We start from the raw sequence: 17226 nt of genomic DNA on the forward strand, positions 1-17226 counted from the left end.
AAAGATTGAGACAGATTATGCAAGAAATAGTGACATATTTTCCTTTGAGGTATTGAAGAAGATTTCTTGCTTAGGTGAACTTTACTATTGCTAATAAACCTATGATGGGATACTTAAGAAAACTACGTTTTAGGTAAAATTAGGATAAGGAAGAACCTTTAACCTTAAAAGTCCTTGAAAATCCTCCACAGTTCTTTTCAAAATAACTGTAAGGTGCTGTCCTTTACCAAGAGCTTCTTTAATTAAACTTGCTTTTTTTCAGGTACCAGCATTCAAGATATTAAGAGGACTCTGGAAATTGTGCTGCATTTATCTTTAAATTGTTTTAAAATGTGTTTTCCAGTTTCATATTATGATGTTTATTAGACAGTGTGATTGCTGTGTTTTTGCTTTTTTTCCCCATTTCGTTCCAGTTGTGGGTTAAATATTATTTGGATCTACTTTACCCATTATCATGTAATTTCTCTGGAGATTAGCCTATTTTGTAACTTTTCAGAACACATTTAAAGACTATCTGGCATGTGTAACAAGATACTGGTTTTGTCTCAGTATGACATGTATTATCTTAGACCATTTAATTAGTGTTTAGGGTGAGCAGTTGACTACCAGTTGGTTTTCAAAAAGAAATGCAGTAATAGGGAGTGGATGAAAAAGTGAAAGTATAAAGTAGTCCATCATGTTATAGGTAAGAGATTATTCAGATCAAGATTTCCGCAGAAAAAAATCTTCCTTATGGATTGATATTAAAATTTGATCTTACCTTCTGGAAAGGGCTTATGCGGTTTTTTGACAGGCCCTCTTGTTTTTACCTTTCTCCTTTTTTTTCTCCTCGCTTTATAGAACTAAATATGTCTGGCTGTCTGATTTGGTTGCCAGACTAAAATTAGCCCATAGTGATCTGGCAACTATAATATTTAAAGTCTTCTAACTTGATTTGTTTTGACATTTACATCTAGTGGGGAGGGAAATATTTTGGTAAGTAGTCACACCCTAAATTTATGACCTGTTTGGATTGAGTGACCATGTATCCCAGTTTGCCTGGGGATAGTCTAACTTTACATCTGTTACTTATGTGTAATTATTGATAACTCCCCTTTTACTCTCAAAAGTGTTCTGTTGTGGTGATGAATTCTTGTGGCCACTTTGTATTTTGATAAATGGTATTGATTTACTTCAGATACCAGTCTCTAGAGTTAGCAATGATATAACTGCATAAGGACAGGTTTCTGGTTTTCTTCCTCTTTCCTGAAGCTTCTCTGAGATTCTCCTTGACATCACTGTTTTTACCTTTATTGATTTAAATCTATGCTATCTTTTCCCATGACTATTTCTGTAGCATATTTGGTGCCATTCTTAGACTTTGAGCTCAAATTGTGATATTGAATAAATGGTTTTGGCACTGTGGTTGCAAAGCAGAATTAGTGGGGCCCTTTGTAGCCTGATAGAAATTAGATTTCTGGTCAGTTGCGCTTGTTTGCAGGGGATAAAGGAGTGAAATGAGGATAAAAGGGAAGGAAGAGAGAGATTAGGGAGACTGGGCAGTAAGCAACCATTTATTCTAAAAATAATTTTGTTTAAATGTGTAAGTTTATTATAGGGCATGGTGAGTTGGTGGCATTTTGTGCTAGCTTGACTTATTGCTTATAAAATTAACCTCAGGAATTAGGGATTTAACATAAATAAAATACATTAAATCCTAAGAAAATCTTTCCTGATTCCAGTTTTATATATTCTAATAGCTATATATTTATTACTTTATATGAATTGTATTTTACTCCAAATATAATGCTTATATTATTTGCTATTTTAAAAAATGATGTTTTAATCAAATTATCACAATTGGCTATGAGGATTTCAGACCTATAAAGTGAAATATAACTCATTTAAACTGACTAGTAATTCTGTAACTTTTATTTTACAGGTCATGTAATGTTTGCAGAAATAAAAATGGAGAATGGAAAGTCAAAAGGCTGTGGAACAGTCAGATTTGACTCCCCAGAATCAGCTGAAAAAGCCTGCAGAATAATGAATGGCATAAAAATCAGTGGCAGAGAAATTGATGTCCGCTTGGATCGTAATGCATAATTTCAAGCCATGGTTGGAACATTCCTACTTCTGTTTTCCTGAATCTCCTAGTAAAAGTCATTTTTTTTTAAGTAATGTTGTATGCTTACAAAAGCTGTAAAAATGAACTTTTAAAACTCCCACCAGCTTTTAACAGTATAATGTTAAAATATACTGTAAATTTTGTTAATCTCAAGTTTGGGTTTTAAAGACAGCAAGTCTGGTCATTCAGTTTAAATGAATGGTTATACTGTTTTTAATGAAATAAGCCATTTTCTTGTTGTTTTCAGTACTACATAGTTGGATTTGTTTTTTCTAGTTTCTCCAGTTTTTGTCAACTTATTGTATGGTAAAACAGATTCTCCCCCCGCCCCCCCAAACTTCTGTTTTATAATATGTAATTGTTCATGAAAAGAAAGGGCTCAGAAAAGTTAGGATATGATTTTGGTTGGTTTTAAATTACTGTAAGTTTTAGATTCTAAGGTTCAGGATTTTAAAAATTTGATTTAAATGAAGAAATCGATTTTTCTCTCTGCCCCTCCCTGCCATTCATATTTTCTGCATAACACTATTAATAATATCAACCTCCACAGCCCCTTATTTTATTATTTCCAATAATTCCAAGTTCATATAGAACTGATAATGTAGCAAGCCCCAAGTATGATAATAGGCAGACTATTCCCAACTTTCTGTCTAGTTTCCAGCCATTGAAGTGAACTGCTAAAAAAAGAAAAATAATTGAAATGTTGAGAGAGATGGTTATGTAAGTTAGTCCTCTGCTGTTTACTTCTATAGGAGCTGATCCATTTATAAATGCAGTTTTAATAAACCATGGAATACCAAGGCACAACATATCAAACACATTGGATCCCACGATGTTAGACATAGCCATATCTCCTTTCCCTACAAAAGAAAAGCATATTGTTAAAATGTGCTTACCAATGCTGTATTTTATTAATCTTCATAAGAAAAGAAACACTGGATACTTTTTTGTTGTTGATTCATTTTGGAAAATTGTTAGAGCAAAAGTCTTACTGAATTTGTATTTTAAATTTTCTTGGGTTAGTATTTAAAGTCTTAACATTTATTTAATTATATTTATTAAACCATTTTTCAATAAGGTATATAGCTTACTTGTTGCTTTTCATTGTAATTTAACGTGGTTAATTACTATTTAATGCACATTTCAAATAAATATTATTTGGGGGATTAGATTGTGTGAAATTAACCTGCTATTAAATAGTAAACTTTTCCTCTTGAGTCACTTTTTTTTTCCCCTTCAAAGTATGTTACTGAGAAAGTAAACTCTTTTTTTTTTTGAGACTGAGTCTTGCTCTGTTGCCCAGGCTGGAGTGCCGTGGCGTGATCTCGGCTCACTGCAACCTCCGCCTCCTGGATTCAAACAATTCTCCTGCCTCAGCCTCCTGAGTAGCTGGGTTTACAGGCGCATGCCACCATGCCCGGCTAATTTTTTAATTTTTAATAGAGACGGGGTTTCACCGTGTTGGTCAGGCTGGTCTCAAACTCCTGACCTTGTGATCCACCCACCTCGGCCTCCCAAAGTGTTGGGATTACAGGCATGAGCCACCACACGCGGCCGGAAGTAAACATTTTTAAAGCTACTTTTACTCATTCTAGCCATGTAGAATGACCATTGCAGCTTGAGGGACCTAGTTCTTACCTTTTCTTGCGACCAACACGCTTGTAATTGTGTCTGGTATGCTTGTTCCTGCTGCTAATAAAGTAAGGCCCATTACTGTATCTGGAATTTCTAGTGTTTCCCCTGTAATAAACAGATATTTCAGGTTACAAATCTTAAAGATTCACTAACCATCCTTTGCAGTTATTTTGAGTATTTCCTTCCTGAACAAAAATAAAATAGGCACTTTTAGAATTCAGAACCAATATGTGCTTGCTTAGTTTTTTAGCTAGCAACATATTTGAATCAGGCTGGTAGTTTGGGTAACCCAGGTAGCACAGATTTTTAATGACATATCTAAAGATGTGTAACAGCCAAAATTCTGCCAATGAGAAATTTTCCTGTTTGATATTCTTACAGAAGATGTTTATGTCCACCATTATCTCATCAGGGCTGTGCTGAATATTTGCTAATGAGACTGATCATTCCTCTTTTCTTTCTTAAAATTTGTATTAAATTAGAGTTAAGCAAATTAATTATAGCTATCTTTAAGCTATAAATGTGTTAACATGTATATATACCATTTATTAATTTCTACTTTACTGATATACCTTAATTTAGTGGGCTTTGGCAGGGTGGGGAGGGGGAACATTCATTAATCTCTCAGGAAAACAAAACCTGTTTGTTTTCTACTTGAGTCTAACATATGGTCCCAATTTATTAATACTTCTGTTAAATTTGATGTCAGGTCAACATTTATCAGAAATGTATTTATTCTCAGAAACAACCAGAGAGAAGTTAAAAAAAAGTTAAAACATATGTAACTGTTCTTTTAATGTTGTAATTGAAAACTTGGTTTAGCATCTTTTTTGCTTTTTCTTAAAATGCCAATTAAAATAACTTAATTAGAAAGTAGCTTATTTATTGCATGTTTACATATTGATACTGGAATTGGAATTGGTTAATTTCCATTACTGGCTTTGCTAGAATTCATACATGCATAAATAACACTAATATTTATAATCTTGGGGGCTGTTCTGTGATCTATTACATGATTTTGCTCTCTTTTATTTTCTTAATATCAAATGTGTTCTGGCTGAGTGAATTTGGATAGCTATAATATGCAAGCTAATTGGACTTTTCATTTTCTCATTAAAAAAGGAAGAAATAGTCTGCTTTTTGCTAGCATACTATTCTAAGACTTACACTAATTTGGGAAAAGTCATGGGTCAACAAATTTTTGTGTCTGTGAGGGGCCAGATATTAATTATTTAGGCTTTGCAGGCTGTATGATTTCTGTTGCAGTTATTCAGCTTTGCAAATGTAGTGTGAAAGCAATCATAGATAATATGTAAAACCTTACTGATAAAAACAAGCTGGGGCCGGGCGCGGTGGCTCAAGCCTGTAATCCCAGCACTTTGGGAGGCCGAGACGGGTGGATCACGAGGTCAGGGGATCGAGACTATCCTGGCTAACATGGTGAAACCCCATCTCTACTAAAAAATACAAAGAACTAGCCGGTCGAGGTGGCGGGTGCCTGTAGTCCCAGCTACTTGGGAGGCTGAGGCAGGAGAATGGCATAAGCCCGGGAGGCGGAGCTTGCAGTAAGCTGAGATCGGCCACTGCACTCCAGCCCAGGCGACAGAGGCAGTAGTTTGTTCACCTCTACTGTAAGTTAATTTGGGTTAACCTTTGTAGGAGAAATTACAGATTATTTTTGTCTTTGTTTATAGTTTTTGTGTTTAGAGACTATAGTGGATTATGGCCAAGCAGCAGTAGTTATTTAAGTCTTAATCATGAAGGTAGTAGAAACCTAGAATAAAACTTTTATACCCTTTTCACTCATTTCATAGTATGTTTGTAGTGCCATATTGAAAAGCCAAACAAAATATAATCCAGTTAAGCAGTGAGCACCCATTGTTTTCCCAAAAATAGAGCTCCTTGCTTTTTTTTTTTCATTATGGAATGGAATTCAATATAAAGAGTATTGTGGACCCCATGGAATGTGATTAAATTATTAGCATAATAAAAAGATATCCTATGAATTTGATTTCATTTATAAGATCTCTTGAATTGTACCCCAGGCTGAGTAACAGTGGAAAATACAGTTTATATATAATAAGCAACTCACAAACCCAAATGATCTTGTTACAGTAATACTTAATCATTTTGTAAATGGTACTAATCTTCAGTCTTGCTGAAAAGAAATTTGCTGTGTAGCTAGACTACTTTGAGTGAACATATGCAATTCGTTAATATATGAATATTTTCAAGTTGTGCTATTGTACTTAAAATACATACCAGTTACTGTGACCATCCAAACCAGGATATATGTAAATGCAGATATCCATATTGCAGACATGGAAAAGGTTATTACGAAGTAGTTTTTCCAAAACTTTGTTCTACAGTCTGGTGTGGTTAGAAAAAGTAATGTAATAATAGGAAGGGATAATACCCAAAAAATTCTTTTAAGTCTGCTTCAGGCATGTTGAAAACACTTGGTGGATCTGTTGTGGAAAATTAAACACTTTTGAGTTTTCTCAAATGGCTAATTAAGTTATGCCTATTTAGAAAGCTATATTGAAATAAATTAGCTGTATCAGTTTTTAAAAGGCTGTCTAAAACATTTGAGTACCTCATTACTGATATTGCTGGTGAAAGAAACTAATTGAAACTTTAGGACAGACAATGTAAGATGTGATACTCAGCATTTCTTTATTTGGGACCTTAAAGCTATCAAAATGTCTTGGACCATTTGCTAAATATATTATAGATAGTGTTTATGAAGTGTCAGTTGGACATCTCATGTGGATTGTCTTCAGTAACTTTTTGCTTAAGGGATTAACCTGGCTTCTAACTTGGCTACTCCAGTTGTCTCCACTTCACAATATTGATGATGCCTCTGCCTGCCCTATGTACCAGATAATGTATACTTAGAGAATATAAAATAATTATAGCATAATTTTTTTTATTAAGTTGCATATCCTAATTCTTATTGGAAGTTTTTTTTTTTTTTTGCCCTATTTCGTTACTATTTTATTTATTAAATTCAGACTTTACCACAGTTCATAGAAAGAACCTTAAAATAGGAGGTAGTATATCATCTAAAATATAATTTATGAAAACAGTATATTGCTTTATTCAGTTTAATTTAGTAGAAGGATAATGATAATACATTGGATAAAAATTAGAATTTACTTTAACATTGTTCAAAATTTGTATGGCATTTACAAAATAATGTAATAATTGGATCAAATCATGTCAAAACTAATGCTAGTACAACAACTCATAAAAAGTTGGTCAAGTTTCAACTAATGTGCCATTAAGTACTATTGGATATAATTTTAACATAATCAAAGAATCTGGATTGGTTTTTTTTGCGTTTCTTATTGTAAGCTTAATTTAGAGATGTGTACCTCTTATACCTGAAAGAGGAGAAGCTAACATTTTGTAAAAGGGGAAAAGTCATGTTCTTAAATTTTAAGTAGTACATTAGAATAAGTACCCTCCTAAAGGCTTAATTAAAATTAGAATCTGATTTGGACAACCACTTTATAAAAAGGTAACCCATGAACTTATAATTCTGACCATAGCTGAATTTGACTTCCTACTGAACATAGTTACCTAAATGTTTTGCTACTGCTCTAAACAATGGCAAACCTCAACTGTTTTTCTTCTTTCTTCCAAACCAGCCCCTTTTCCTGAGTTCCCAGTTTTAATATATGGTGTTCCCATTTTCTCAGTCAAGATTAAAACATAGGAGTTGTCTTTGTTCCTTTTTCTGGCCCCATATAGTCTGGGTGATGCTTCCTTCATGTAGTCTCACATCTGTTCTCATTTATTCCCACCACTTTCACTTGGTCTAGGCACCTAGTAAACACATCAGCTGTTGTAACAGCCTCTTACAGACCTCCTTGTCTCTTACTTCATATTTTAGTTTGGTGAACATCGTTTAGAGTAACATTACTAAGATAACAGTTCTAACAATTTCTCTCCTCAGAAACCTTCCAAGTTTCTTAAAATAGCATTTAAGATTCTTCTTATCCTATTCCTTTCTACCTTTCCTCTCCTTCCTTACTATGCACATACTGTGCTCTATGTGTTTTATCTCTGCATCATTTATGAAATAAAGACCTCAGTAGCTGTTACTTATTGGTCATAACATCATGTCATAGTTAAAATCTTTCCTGTCAAGCAAGGCCCAATTTAAATGCTCCCTTCTCTGTGAAAATCTATCTGTCCTCACCACATTTTGACACTGTCCCATTTGTGAACCACAGTCACACTTCATTTCTTTCTCTTTTTATGGTACTTACTTAACATTCATATTTTAGCTATTTTGTATTTCCTATGATACTGGAAATTCCTTAAAAGTAGAGACTTAGTCTTTATCATTTCTGAGTCTTCAGTCTTTTTTACATAAAAAGCACACAATACTTGCTGAATTGAAATGAAATTTTAAAGTTTTTCTTTTGTGAATAGACTTAATAATGGGCAAGATTTAGTGATTACCTTCAGAAACCTGACTAAGACCATGTAAACTTATAGAGAGCTGAGAGTAGCCAGAATCTTCATAAAATATTCCACTATCAGTTCTTGATTGCCAACGAATGAATGGTTGACCTTCATCTTCCCATCCCATTAGTGGCTGTTGTTCACTTCTTTCCATAGCTTTGGCAAGACAGGTGCAGCAAGGACTGCATTTCTTTATAATATATTGGTTAATTTTAATGTCAAAACACAGCACCAAAACATATAATCCATATATCAAAAGCAGTAAAGTTCCTTCATACCTATAAAGAGAAATTTGTGTTTTTAAATTAAAAGTGAAAGTCATTTTATAGTTGATAGCTTTTGGGCAGTATTGATTGAATGATTTTCTAACAAAAGTAGCCATAGAACAATCAAACATTTCTAGATATTTTTTGTTTTGTAGATTTTTCCAAATGGTTACAGCATTATAATAAGTTTATTGATAAAAGCCGGACACTTCTCTCTCTCTCTCTTTTTTTTTTTCAAAAAAATCAACAAACTCATTTTTACTTGTAGATTCCTACCAAATGGTAGGTATAAAAATGCAATGAAAATGATAATTGGAGATTTTCAAAATAAATGTAAAATTAATATATAGTGGTGAACATTTTCTACCTCAGCTCATTGGCATAATACATTCCCCAAAATACATAATAATTATAAAATAATTAGTAACTGTTAAGTTATTTCAACTGTTCAAGTTTTCTAATATAGGAACTTTGTGTAAAATATTATTCAGAATATGGGAGGCTTTGGCTGGGATTTTTCAGTTTGTCATCATTTTTAATGATTTGAATGTAGCTGAATTTGGCTTATAGTCACAAGAAAACAAGATATTCTAAAATATAAAATTATACCCTGGGAACCAAGAACTGTTTCCCTATAATGGCAGTTAGCTAATGCCATCACATTTGAACCTTTCATTTACTTTTTATAGCCAGTGAATCTGTCTGCTACATCTTCTGATTTCTCTAATTGAGGAAGCATTATCTTGGATACTTTCACAGCCACTGTCCCTTACAGACAACTGCTGAATTCTAGAAGGATTTCTACTCTACCAACACAGTGTCTTAGGGAGACAGACTAGAAGACAGGATGATTAGTTTAGAAATTATGCTTCTGGCTAGGTTTGAAGTTTCTTGATAGCAGATATTATGCTGTACTGCAAAGTTGTGGTTCTCCAGATGGACACCATTACATTGTTTTTTTTTTTTTTTTTTTTTTTTTTGCCTATTTTTCTGGTGTCCTCTGGAAGTTATGCAATGTGTAACCTGTGTAGCTGTGTTTTGCATTTCATTATCCCTTATATCTAGAATAGTGATAAGAACCTAGTGGGTGCCTGCTACTTACTAGTTGAAAAAGTTTGTATCTGTCCACTCAGTCACCACCCTTTTCATTTTCTTGGACCAGCTAGGCAGAGAGATTACAGGGAAAGCAAACAGTTTTTAATATTAAAAGCTAAGCATTGTTGGTTCTTAGAGGAAGGCTGTAGTTTCTCTGAGCATCAGAAGTTTGGAGGAATTTAAAAAGACTTCTTTTACTTCCTCTACCATCTTCCAGTCTTTTGTGACCATGACCACTTCTAACCAAGGCAAGGTGAGCAGTAACCCAGCAGAAGGAAAAGTCAACTGTTGTGGCTTTAATGGACAACAGAAGTTGGGAAACTTACTGAATAGGCAGCCAGTGGGGAGGAGGAAAAGTGATGGTCTCCAGTGACTAGTGAGAGAAAAAAGGAGACTGTGAAGTGACTAAAAAGAAATTGCAAACTAGTGAGAAGAATACAATCAGCAATTGTGATAAGGTTAACTCAGAGACCTGCTGGAATATGGTATAGAAGTGGCAGATTATATGAAATAATATTTCTGAAAAAAATATTACTGAACCGTCAGAAATTCATAAAATCTCTAATTTTTACATAAGAATTATTTTCAAGCTTACCAGTAAACTTGGTTGTCATATATTATACCAAGAACCGCTGCTACACTAATTGCGTACGCTGCACAGTCTCTGAATAGGGGCCAACATGATAGTGTTGAGACCTGTAATATGATAAGTTATTTCCATTACATTGTAACTTCTTCAAGTACAATCCTTAGTGTAATACTAAAATTGTTTATATATTTGTAGTTAAATGTTGTTATCTTTTGCATATTGCTTAGAGAAAAAAATGTAAAATTGTGTTCTAACACATGGACTTTCATAAATCTGACCAAGAGCTATTTGTGGATTAACATTAAATTGAATACATGTTGTTTTTCTACTAATAAATTGATTGCACATATTATTAGTGCCCTGTTGTCCATCCCAGACGACGAACAGTTATCTTTAGAATTTTTTAAGACAATAAATTTTGTTGAATCGTTTTGTTACATACCATGTTAGATAGCAAGCCACAGGCAGCACAGATGCCAAGGAGATTATAAATTGCAGATCCAAGAATGGTGCTAATGCCAATATCTCCCTTTGTGATAAATACACCTATGTGCAAGATAGTAGCAGCTAAGTTAGTGTTAATTTGAAGAAAATAAAAATCACACTGAGTAAGCAAAAAGTATAAGGAGTATAAGGAGCAATATTTACCTAGGAAGGCAGTAACTAATTCAGGAGCTGAACTACCCGCTGCCATGAAAGTTGCACCTGCAACATCCTGAGACAGTCCAAGGGCTGAACATAAATGAAATGATTGTTATGCCTAATAAAGTGAAAGAGTATGTCTTTACAACTAAACACAATAGATACTCAAAGCCACAGCTTCAATAAAACCACTAATAGTTACTTAAACTAGAAAAATAAAATACACAGATTAAAGAGTCCAGTGTTTTGCTTCTTTATGACTTCATTACTTAATCCTTCTGTAGAAAGGGTGAGGGAAGGCCAGGAGACTAAAGGGAGTATCCTGAGTGCCAAATACAGGGTTATTTGGAACCCAGAAAAGCGTTTATAGCCGGAGGGCTTGTAGGTGAGTAGCAACAGCATGACTTTGAAAATTAAGATAATTTGGAAATCCTAACCCGACTTCAAAGAAGAAAAAAAAGATAGTAGTTTTTTAGATGTATAATGCAGCTGAACGGAGCTTGTTCACACATCTGTTAAGTCATTTCAACCGTCCATTCAAATTTTCTAGTATAGGAACTTTGTGTAAAATATTATTCAGAATATGGGAGGCTTTGGCTGGGATTTTTCAGTTTGCCATGCAGAGAAGTTTTGATGATTTGAATGTAGCTGAATTTGGCTTATAGTCACAAGAAAACACAGATATTTAAAAAATTTACAGTTTCAACCTTGTCTAATTACAAATGAGGGAAATTACTTAACTAGATTTAATATTGTATAGTCTATTGATTTAAAACATGGATCTATTAAAATTTTCCTCTAGAATAGGAATATAAAAAAATACTGTAATACTGCAGATAGTTTGTGTCTATCCACCAGGCTTACAAGCATGCAAGTTCATAAACTTTAGTGACTGACAAGATGAGAGTCTTAAGAAATTTTTTGTCCTTTCAATTTTAGGGCCAAGGGACCTACCATGGGAAGGAACAGAGAAAGCCTTAGGCCGAGATAGGTTTGCATAAGAAATAATCTCCAACCAGGCTTTACTGATAAACGAAAAACTAGCCAATAGAGGTAGCATGCCATACATTAAATTTTCTACCCTAGGTCACAAAGTATCAAAGTCAGAACTAGAATTTGGGTTTTCAAGACTTGATGGCAACTCTTTGTTGATGTTTATTGTCGTTTACTATACCTATTGGTTTTTGACGCTTCAGTCTTCCCAGATACTCAAACTCCGGTGTGCTTGGTTGAGTCCTTGTCACAGGTGGTTGGTATTTCCTTCTTATTCTTGTCTCTGGGACCACCTGTTGCCTGCATTCAGGTCGACCTTGTTCTCTAGTCTGCTGGGACTGCATTTGAGCTTATTGATTCCTTTTTTGTTTCTTGGTGTGGCAGATTGTATATTACAGCAATAGTTATGGTATTTTTCTGCTCCACATAGATTTCCAGAACCCTTTAATCCCCTACATAAAAGGTGATACAACTTCCTTAGTGTAATCACAGAACATTTCCCTTAAGCTACGACATGGTAGGTCCTGCTACTTTGTTGAAACCCCCATACTGGAGAAACCTCATGAAAAGCCCATGTAGAAATAGAGATGTCTAAGGAATTGCTGCTGTTTCAGTCCCCAGAGTTTGAAACTTCACAGCCTAGGCACCAGACATGTGAGAGAGTGAGCTCTCAGATGATTCTAGCTCCATCCTCTGACCATAGCTGCACAGAAGACCCTGAGCGAGAACTACCTAGAGTAGCTCAGTAAACACCCAAAACCGTGAAAAGTAGTTGCTGTTTTTAGCCACTAGTTTTGGGGTGATAGTTAAGTCAGCTGGTGGTTCATTTATTTGTTGCATTTATTGAGTACCTACTATATGCCAGATCCTTTTTAATGTGCTAGTAATGTGGCAGTGAGCAAAACAGACAAACATTCCTGCTCTCACAGAGCTTTACTTTTAATAAGGGAAAGCGGATAAGATAAGGAAAATAGGTATGATGTTAGAGATAAGTTGCAAAGAGTAAAGGCAGGGAGGGGAGAGAGAGAAAAATGTCGGAGAGGAAGGATTGAAATTTTAGATTGGATAACCAGAAAGGACTTAATTGAGAAGGTAACTAAAGACTTTGAAATGAGGAACTAGTCACTTGTCTACCTGGGCTAAAAGTATTCTATGCAGAATAAATGACTGCAAAGGTTCTGAGGTAGAGGCTAGCCTGTGTGGTGTAGAAACAGAAGACATGCACGTCTAGAATGAACAGTGTCAAGGGAAAGCAGTAGGTGATGAGATTAAAGGTAATAGGCAGATTATGTAAGGTCTTGTGGATCCTAGTAAGGACTTCGGCTTTCATTTTGAAAGATGTGGGAAGTACTTAGAAATCTGTCATCCATATACTGTCTGCTGATGATACCAGCTCCAGTCATTAATTTTATCCCTTGGGGTAATTTGGTCTGAGAGATCCAACCAGCCCTAATCTGAGCTATTTTGACACCTGAAAACCCATTGTGAAAAGTTCTCTTGGGGTGGTTAGAATTATTTAGGCCAGGCCCTCTATTCTGTTTGCCTTTGGTCATGTTGCTTGCTGAACATCTACCTGCAGTGACTAGTGAAGTGTGAGAAATAAATGATTTGTGTAGTTTACAGTGTATCCTAGTGCTTTTTGTGTTGTATAAAGGAATACCTGAGACTGGGTAGTTTATAAAGAAAAAAGGGTTTATTTGGCTCATGATTCTTCTGACTGGAAAAGTTCAAGATTGGGCATCTGGTGAGGGCCTCAGGCTGCTTCCACTCATGGTGGAAGATAAAGGGGGAACTGGTGTGTGCAGAGATCACATGGTGAGAGAGGAAGTAAGAGAGAGAGGTGGGTGGTGCCAGGCTCTTTTAAACAACCAGCTCTCTAAAGGAACTAAAGAGGGAGAACTCACTCCCTAGGAAAGGATTAACCCCCATGATCTAAACACCTCCCATTACTCCCCACCTCCAACATTTGGGATCAGATTTCAACATGAGGTTTGGAGTGGACAAATACCCAAACCATAGCATATTTCCTAGTATTTCTTTTCCTGATCAGAGTGATTACATACATATACATGCATATATATAATCACTCTAACCAGTATGTGTATATATGTATAGACACACATATATACTATATTCTTATTACAATTCGGATGTGTACAACTGACCATACTATTTAAAACATAGAACAAAAAAATAAAGGAGATGGCTCTGTAATTAACTGTTTTTCATTTTAGAAATGAAGTAAATAATATATTCATGGTGTACAATGCACTCCCATATACATAATTTAATATCAACTATCATGAGATATGAGTGGTGGTATTCCATTTTACAGATAAACAGGCCCAGGAGGTAAAATAATGTCACATGGATTGCAAGGATCTTAAATGTTGGGAGTTAGGGCATAAACCCTGAGCTTGTTGATTCTAAGCCCGATGCTGTTTTTATTTTACCACAGAAACCCGATATAAGAATGGCACTTAGGCCAGTTATAACATGGTGGGTGATTGAATCTTTTTTGTTTACACGTTGTGGCACTGGCACCATAATCACCCTCATTCTATTTTTTCCTGGTGGAAAAAATAGTTATTTGGAAGTTTTCTAGCACATTCTAGAGAATTTATAGATTTAGTGCTGCTGGATATTACCATGAATTGTCTTTCCAAATCAAATCAGGGATATGTGGAAGAAATGGAAAAAGAACGGAATGCCTTATCGTAAAATCACTGCCCCAACAGTGCAGCTGAATACTGAACAATCTTTGTTTAGCTTTAGCTGAAGAATGCTTCATTGGAAAACTCAGTCTCAAGGTAGGACAATAGGTGGTTCTTTAGAAAAGTTTCAGTCTCAAAAGGCAGTAAGAATAAAGCTTGTTCCTATTCACTGCACTCAAATTATGAAAGGAAAGATTTTGTATAGGTGGATGGATAAAACTTAAAGATATTTTAACAAATTATATCTTAATGTTCTAAGAATATTTTATAAAATGTTTTATACCTCTGAACTTTAGAATAGATTGGCTTTGTCTTCCTTGACCTTTTGGGTAAAATTTCTTTCTGCTATAGTTTATTATTAAAGATAAATTTTTCTATTTTTTTCCTCCCACAGCTATTATTCTTTTTTTCCTCTGTTACTCTAGAGGAATAATCACATATTCTGGAAGATATAGTAGAAATGTTCAACTTGAGTTTTCTTTATAGTTTTAGGTACCAACATGTTGTTTATATAAAGCACAACTTCATAGTAATGAGCTGATTATGAAAATTCATCAGACTTTTTCTTAAATGTGTTCTTTTCTGTGATGCCATGTTAGAAAGTTTATAATGGTTTTTGAAAATCTCCTTCTGGAAATATGATATACTAGGAAGAATATTAAACTAAAACTAAGACCTGGATTCAGCCCTGCCAGTAACTTGATATGAGACTTAACTTATTTAGACAAGCCTCATTTTGCCATCTGTGAAATGGAGGATCAGACTACACAATCTAAGGTATTATCTATTTTTTTCAATCTTTACTCCAAGTTGTAGAATGTGAATTCTATGTTTTAAGACTCTATACCACTTTTTTATTTTAATTAAAGTTCTTTTATAATACCTACCCCCTACCGCCAAGTCTACATTACCAAAATTTAGACAATGAAGGGGAAAAATAGAGGAATACTTTTATCATTGTATTTTAACCACTGCTATCATTTTAATGTATCTAGTCCTTTTGACAGTGTACATTTTAATATAGTTACAGCCATAGGCTATATGCAATTTGGTGTCCTCCGGCATCATTTTAAAAAGTCTGCAAACTTTTGTGCTTTGTGAATGGATTAGAGTTTTAGAAACAATCAAAAGTCTATCAGATCCAACTCTAGCGACTATGGTGAGTAGTCATGCTGAGTCATACAATTTAGGGTCCAAAACGAAGTGCAACAGCAAACTGATGTCTTTTTTATGATTTGCAAAACTGGTTCTGAAATTAATTTCAAAGGTATTCCTAGAAATATTTTGAATGGAACAAATGCCTAGAGGGGAGAAATAGTTACTGAGAGTCAGGAATACATGACTGCATGTATATGCTCTGGGACTTTTTAACAAGAAATAAGATAACTTGATTACCTTAATTTACCAACTCATAAATTGAGCAATGAAAGAATGAATTCTGAAACCTGTAATGCTTTTAAAGGCCTGATTCCACCGAAAAAGACTCTCCCTATCCCCAATCTAACAGCTATAATATTACAGTGGATTTCCACCTGCCCTTAGCCTATCATATGAAACATACTTCTTTTATACGAGACACTTTACCTCCAAACCTAACAATTACTTCATTGTTTGTTCCATAACTTTCCCAAGGCCACACAGGTAATAAATGCAGAGGTGGGAAGGGAACCTAGATCTTTTTGACACCAAGAAGCTGCCCTTTCAGCTATCCATGTGGGCAAAGTAAAGAGATAATACATAACTTTATTACTATTTCTTGTTCCTGCAATAGCATCTTGGTAAAATACTGAGTACTTAGCACTTATTTAGATCTATATGCCTGGTATAGATTTAGATGCAACCCAAAGGGACCACAATTTAGATCAGAGAAAAAAGACCAACAAAGAGGATGAAATGCTCTTAGGAGAATGAGTGTATAACAGGGAGGAAGCACTATTCTTAGATTCTTTGTTCTTTAGTAAAGCCTTTGCTTCTGTAAATTTCATGAGGATTAAAAATCAAACAATCCCCTGAAACTGTAGGCTATCCAAATGCCATACTCACAGAATTATTTGAATCCCAATTTTTTCAATTCAGAAACAATTCTACCTGGAATTAAAACTTGCATTTCTTTCTTATTGCCTATTTCTGAAACATAAAGTAGAACATAAGCAAATATTAGTCCAAAGCAGAGTAAGTGAAAATTTTTTAAAATAAAAAGTAAATATTTAAGTATATTTCCCCCAAACCTTATTATGATCATTTTCATGTAAGACATGTTGTAATTCAAAGGTATCAGTGTGGTAGAGAGGTTATATCTAATTGAATGGTATATTAGTGTAAAATTTTTTTTTTTAAAGTTTCGTAGCTGGCTCACTGTGGAATTTGGGCTCTATCAAGTGACCAGTCTTAAGGAGTTCTCAGAGTTTTCTATGTATATAATTTGGAAAAATATGAAGAAAGCTGCTCAGAACAGTGGTTCAATACCTCTGAGATCCCCATTACATACCAAAAGGATATTTTGTTTTCATTTTATATCAGCTTTTGTGTTTCTAAAATTAAACTGCTTAAAGAGATTAGACATACTGGTCCTATTTGGTCTTTAAGTAAATATAGTTTATATTATATTTTTAATTTGTATTACATATTGGCTTGTATTTAAATTCTTTAAATTTAAATTTTGTTTAAAAGTGACTTTTAAAACAATAAAAGATGAAGTAAAATGGTATA

At 34.4% G+C, this 17226-nt stretch overlaps 2 protein-coding genes across 6 annotated transcripts in view; one reads left to right on the forward strand and one right to left on the reverse strand.

Moving 5' to 3' along the window:
• Window positions 1–4728, forward strand: part of MYEF2 (myelin expression factor 2) — a 38368-nt gene extending 33640 nt beyond the window's left edge. Inside the window, exon 17 of one of the 5 annotated variants that reach the window (XM_017872781.1) lies at window positions 1922–4728. In XM_017872781.1, the coding sequence (XP_017728270.1) occupies window positions 1922–2085 (164 nt within the window). In that variant the 3' untranslated portion in view covers window positions 2086–4728. The remainder of the gene's footprint in view (window positions 1–1921) is intronic. The other 4 variants (XM_017872784.1, XM_017872783.1, XM_017872785.1 and 1 more) reach the window with 4 other exon arrangements.
• The window catches only part of SLC24A5 (solute carrier family 24 member 5), a 22236-nt gene continuing 7631 nt past the window's right edge, over window positions 2622–17226 (reverse strand). Inside the window, 8 exon segments of the mRNA XM_017872787.1 lie at window positions 2622–2967; window positions 3746–3847; window positions 6005–6175; window positions 6178–6210; window positions 8216–8496; window positions 10175–10275; window positions 10611–10714; window positions 10817–10900. Of these exon segments, the coding sequence (XP_017728276.1) occupies window positions 2645–2967; window positions 3746–3847; window positions 6005–6175; window positions 6178–6210; window positions 8216–8496; window positions 10175–10275; window positions 10611–10714; window positions 10817–10900 (1199 nt within the window). The 3' untranslated portion in view covers window positions 2622–2644.

Source organism: Rhinopithecus bieti, unplaced genomic scaffold (genome assembly GCF_001698545.2).
Source record: "Rhinopithecus bieti isolate Rb0 unplaced genomic scaffold, ASM169854v2 scaffold_6945, whole genome shotgun sequence".
NCBI classification, from domain to species: domain Eukaryota; kingdom Metazoa; phylum Chordata; class Mammalia; order Primates; family Cercopithecidae; genus Rhinopithecus; species Rhinopithecus bieti.